We start from the raw sequence: 6,000 nt of genomic DNA, 5'->3' as shown, positions 1-6,000 counted from the left end.
CCTAAGTTTTAGGTCAGAAAAGAATACCACGTTACGTTTGTTTTTTCAAGGCTTATTTTAACCTTATACGGTTGAGAAAAAGTTTTATTCTGCTCATCTCCGCTCCCTGAACCCTCGAAAAAAGCTCGGTTAATCCTTTAACAATGCGGGGGAGGAAACGAGCGCCAATATTTCATGGAATACTACTGACGCGCTCGTTTCCCGGATTTTCCTGAGGCGCGGAATTTTTTGAGAATGTCCAGAGTGCGTCGAAAAGATTCAAATACAATACATACATACAAATAATTTTTTGCTTCGAGTTTCACAATTATAAAATAATTAAGTTACACATTTCTAAGGTTTAGGGTTTTACTAGTTTAATTACAATTATATTTATTTATTTTAGAAATTAATTGAATTACATTTAATTTTGAATTATCATTTATACTTAAGATTCATCGCGCAATCACTTATTTTACAATATAACCCGTATTTGGGCGACGGAAATAACCTTGAAGTATTTAACCTCAGTGGTCCGAAAACCAGTTTTCAAGTGATGCAATGGATTAAAAGACATAGCTGAATATTTTTTGAAAGCTTCCCGGATTGCGCAACGATGTATTAACGGATGATGATGCAATAGGTGATTGCTTTCTGTCGTATGGTTAAAGTATTTGAGCGCGCGCTTCTCTGTTCATTTTCAACGAAGAACTCGCGAGCCACAATCTACTTATATGTCAAGAGCGCGCGTCCAAAGAATTATCTCTTTTATTCATGCATTTGTCGATATTATATTTTCGGAACACCTATGAAAGATCCAGATGGAATTCAGAGACCGAGGAAATGTTAGTTTCGAGGTAATCTGAAAATGGTGAAAGATCCGTTTAATTTAGACGTCATAACATCTACTGCTGTTCGAAGGAACACAACGCCCATATAGTGATAAGAATACCCAAAAAGGTAAGTTTATATTGGTATAATTTAACGGAAATGTTATAAGAATCTTCTGCATTTGAAGAAGAAACGTGACATCACATTTCCGTTCAAATATTTATCTTCCAACCATTCCCTTTCTATTTTCCCACATATTCCCGAAATTTCCATTCCTGATTCATGGTATTAGTACCAGAGGGAAAGTCCAATTCAAATCATTTCCCAAGTCAATTATGACCATTTCCATCCATTCCCTAACGGAAAATGAAATATAAACCTGATCCCTACCCATCCCCGTGGTATTTTCACGGTGGGGTGAAAACTCGGAACAACTCTTTCTGCGTTGAGTTTGTAAGTTATCTCCCCTCTTGTTAAATTGGTTTCCCCTTTCCATATAAACTTGTTGAGGTTAACGATAATAGTGAGTGTAGGGAGCTGTTGGCTCGCGTGGCATGAAGTGCTTGCCACCAACCTCCTACGCATTGTGACCCGACCACCTGATTTAATGGCTTTAAAAGTCGTTAGATGACTTAGGCCCATGGTGGTGCATTGGGTATTGGCCTATGGCTGATTATAAGAATTTTATTTCTTTAAATGGTATAAAAGCGTTTTCCCGGATCTATCTATATAAAGGAAATATCGTAAAATTAGATCATATTACTTGCAGGTATATTATGGAGATAAATATGGATTATCCCAATCTACTGGCGAATGAGACGGAACAAGGTGGAACAGGGCCTTTCCATAACACGTCTAACACGCATTTCGCCTTGATCCCAGCATGGATCTTCATCTTGCTCCTGATCATCGGATGCTCGGGCAACATCCTTAGCGTCATAGTCTACACCAGACCCTTCATGAAATCGCCGATAAGGTAATCATGATTTGTTAAAATTATGCGTTTTACGAAATGTTTATCATCGTAGTAGGCGTAGTTAACGGTCACCGATTTGAATAAAAGTTGAACGTAAGGTACAAAGGTAGTAAAGGGGACCAAAATATTAATTTTACATCTGTAGTAGGATATCGGATTTTAATGTTTATCCGTTGCCTACGTTATTATGAAAGCCCGTGCAAGGGAAATTTCCGAGGGGCTGATCACCCCGCGTAATCGGTGTACAGAGCCGTACCTTTGACTGTACTAATGAGATTACGCGTAATCTTTGAAGTCCCTGCCTTTGGCAGTGCTAATCTAAGCGTAGTCCGGTGTACAGACTTTCTAAGAGTGGTTAGCCCTTCGGAAATTTCTTAAATATATTTTTGACATTTTAGTTTGACAATTCTGACCACAAGCGTCTCCCGTATCTGGATCCTTTTGCGTAGGCAACGGCTAGCTTTAATCTTTCAAACTGCTGCATTAAAACCAATTTTTAAATTTTATCACTCGAGTCTATAGACAAAATGGATAAAGACGGGCTTTTGTACAAGATAAGTCTATTATGGCAGTATACAGGAAGAAAAGTACCATTTAATTTGTTATTTTCTAGTTCGCCAGTCAGCGCCTAGTTTTTTGTGTATAGTTTAAGGTGAATTAAGTAAATAAAATATATTTTTATTGAGGAAATATTAACACAACATTGATATCTCATTTGTTCACTGTGGACAAGGGGTTTACAACTCATCGATAAATGAGAAAATCATATTTGAAGTCTGCCTATAAACCTTCGTCCCTTTAGTCTCAAAAATTAGAAAGCAGAAACCAAAATCACCATCTTTGATCAGGCTTGATGACGGTAAAAGGGCGACATAGTGAAGGCGACATGGTGCGAATATCAAAGCCCACATTTACACGCGAAACATAGGAACCTACATAAAATTCAAATTTCACGAGATGTACCCTTAATTTTTATTCACAATCGAATATCGTAATAAATATATTTCTTAAGTGCTGCTTAGTGCTTTTTTGGGGATTTAGTCCAAAAAATTGTTAATGTCTTCAATAAAGAACGCTTTGGAGGTTAAAGGGTCACAGTATAAGTTGACCAATTTGACCTGAATTTAACGTGACCCCTCCTCTTTATTCGACTAATCAGATTCTGAAATCTAGCCAACGAAATTTGTAAAATTTGAACTATACAAACAATATCAAATAATGTTTCAGTGTCGGATCGCTAGAGACAACTAAAGTATAAAGTGTCTTGTCTAATGTGTCGACATCTTTTTCAGTTTGCTTCTGGTCAGTCTGGAAGTGATCAACATATTCTTATTCGCCACTTTCGTTCCGGACTTGATCCGTCACTTCAACGGAGATTTCGGGCTATTTAACTCCGGATTCATTCTGGACGCGATTTTCCCCTTTATTGAAACGACCATCGTTGGCGTGTCCAACTGGCTGACAGTCCTCGTTGGTCTGTGGAGGTTTATAGCCATTAAGTATCCGTTGAACGTCAAGAAATGGTGCAATGGCTTCCGTACCAAACTGGCCATAATGGCAGTCGTGGTATTGGCTGTGCTCGTGGCGTCTCCTCAAGCCCTCTTGTTTAGTTTCAAACGGGAAGTAACAATGAACGTCACCTACAATGAGAATACCACTGAAGAGTATTCCAAATTAATCACCTTTTACCGTGGCGTACAGAGGCAACTCAGTGGTAACCATCCCAGTTTGAAGTCGGTGGCCAAAGGGTTAGTCATACTGACCACCGTAATCCCCGTCATCTTCCTGGCCATCATCACGGTCCTCTTGCTGGTTTGTCTGTGGGAGGCCAAGAAGAAGCGGCAACGCATGACCAATAATACACCCAGCTCCTCCGACCATGAGTCCATCCCTGGTTATCGACAATCCGAGTCTCATTCGGTCAAGGAGATCCGATTGACCATCTTATCTATCCTGTTGGTGGTCTTGTATTTCTTCGCCTACCTACCTGACTTGGTTTGCGGTATTCGCATCCTGACATAGTCCGATACTTCCGCCTGGCACAAATCGACCTTCTATGAAATCGTATTCAGCAGAATCAACATACTGCTGTGCAACGCCAGCACGTTCTTCATTAACTACGTCATGAGTGAACGATTTCGCGAAGCTCTGTACCGCATTCTTCGGCCGTCTCGATTCAAAAATGACCAAATAAAGAAATACATTTTGCCGATGCCAACATTCGGTGTTCCCAAAAGAACGTCCAATTCGGTGAAGGAGGTATGCATTCAAGTGAGCACTTAAGTGGAAATATTTCGCTAAAAGACAACTTAATCGAAAAGTATATACTTTATATTTTATTCATTTTTCATTAATTCAAATGGATATTTTATAGTAGTAACTATGCAAACCGTAACGTACAACTCGAGTCTGTTCATATATAAAAACAAATAAGAAACGAAAAGGCTAGACTTTATAATTATTTTTTTTCATTAAATTAAATGGATATTTTATAGTAATAACTATGCAACTCCTGCCTGGTCATATTTAAAAATAAATATTTAAAATAATCCGATATTTTATTATTTTGATACATTTTAAATATGAATTTAGGTTAGTAGTTTAATTAAGCGTTTATGTGTCGTTGAAGCGTTGACTTTATCTGTCGACACTCTTGTCCCAGAGTGCCACATTCGGATAGGCGGTCATTTGCCAACAGTGATAATGTCGAAAGTGGTAAGTAATTAATACGAGGCCTGAACAACTCCCGAGTGAAGGAGGGCGTACGCTAACGCTTTGCAACTCGTAAAAACTTGGAACAACTCTTTCTGTGTTGAGTTTACAAGTTATTTCCCTACTGGTTCTTCGGGGGGAAACTTCCTCGGGGTACTATCAAATCAAGAACATATAATAAGTAATAATCAGCTAGACTAATAGCCAAGACACCATCATAAGACCAAGTCATACAGCGACTTTTAATGGCTTTAAACAAGTGGCCGGGTTACAATGCCTAAGAGGGTGGTGGCAAGCCCTTCATGCCCCCCGAACCAACAGCTCCCTACACTATAACTATTACCGTAAACTCTACAAGTTTTTATACAGGATGTTTCACCTACTAGCCCCTGGAAGTAGGCTGCAACAAGCGCAAAACCAAGCAGCATGGAAATGCGAACATTAAGGTTTGGGTTCGTGTGATAGGTAAAAAAGGATTTAACAAATCGAGGTAGCCAACGTAAAAGGTAACTTAAACTGTATTTAAAGTCCCTGCTGCTTGGTTTGGCGTCTGTTGCAGCCTACTTCCAGGGGTTAGTAGGCCACGTTTTGAAGTTCACTGGCGCTTTTTTAACTCATCGTAGGAAAATCTTAAAAAACAGGCACATTTCTCAACTCACCCCCTACAACTCCTTCAAACTTTTGCATAACCTTTTGAAACATCCTGTATATACAACTATATTTATACTTCGTGAGAGTGACTATGTTGAAACGATTTTTAACACCGATCCAAATCCCACTCATGCTCGAAGGCTAAGCTCCTCACCCCTGAAAAAATCCAATCAGCCCGGTCTTTCATTGGTTCCATAAAGCTATTATTATATGATTGGTTTATTATTGTTTAAAATGTTTTCTCTTAACGACCCAAAACAGGCTTTGCCTCTGTGGTTGCCTGCTAAGTGATTGCGATATAAATATTATAATTATTAGAGCCAGAGGTGGTTATTTTGAACAATTACTTTAAAAGTGTGAACTAAGAAATGCCTTTGCATCTTTAATTTGAATAATTAATAAATTTGTGCCAAATATCTGATTGAAAACTATTTTTAACTTTATTTGCAATAGTATCAATATTTTGCGACGTCTTTCGACGCGATAGAAGTTCACGCTCGTGTCGGTTTTCCTTCCCCCTCTAATTAAGCTCTTGTGCCGAGGGGAGGATTAGAATATATATAATAAAGGACTTTCAAAAAAGCCAAGTAAACTTACACAGGGTGTTACCGGTAATTATGTTAAAATTCAGGGACGTGTCCTACGGGTCCTAGGCGAGGTCCTATGAGTATAGAGAATGTCTAATGCACATGTTTCCTTAAGTGCTTGTTTCAGGAAAATGGGCTCCCAAATAAAACATCTAAAACCAAATGGTTTGTATAAAATCATCAGTTGTTTTTTATCGGTGAAGTGAGAGGATTTATAACAAATGACAAAAGTTCATTAACGAGCTTTTAGAAGTGGGATAAGTT

The 6,000-nt window shown here is 38.5% G+C and overlaps 1 protein-coding gene across 2 annotated transcripts; it reads left to right on the top strand.

The window, feature by feature from the left end:
• Positions 1-726: 726 nt before the first annotated feature.
• On the top strand, positions 727-4,335 carry LOC149953204 (uncharacterized). 2 transcript variants are annotated; one of them, XM_090170246.1, is made up of 3 exons: positions 727-939; positions 1,580-1,786; positions 3,079-4,335. In XM_090170246.1, exons 2-3 carry the CDS (start codon positions 1,587-1,589, stop codon positions 3,806-3,808), a joined length of 930 nt encoding a protein of 309 aa, XP_090026372.1. In that variant the 5' UTR covers positions 727-939; positions 1,580-1,586; the 3' UTR covers positions 3,809-4,335. The 2 variants fall into 2 exon arrangements, with proteins under 2 accessions (XP_090026372.1, XP_090026371.1); XM_090170245.1 differs by lacking the exon at positions 727-939 and having other exon boundaries at positions 1,054-1,786.
• The last annotated feature ends 1,665 nt before the right edge of the window (positions 4,336-6,000 follow it).

This window comes from Leiobunum rupestre, chromosome 3 (assembly GCF_980474605.1).
Source record: "Leiobunum rupestre chromosome 3, qqLeiRupe1.1.hap1, whole genome shotgun sequence".
NCBI lineage: Eukaryota > Metazoa > Arthropoda > Arachnida > Opiliones > Sclerosomatidae > Leiobunum > Leiobunum rupestre.
Note: the sequence above shows the minus strand (reverse complement) of the source record. Positions and strands in the feature narration are given on the sequence as shown.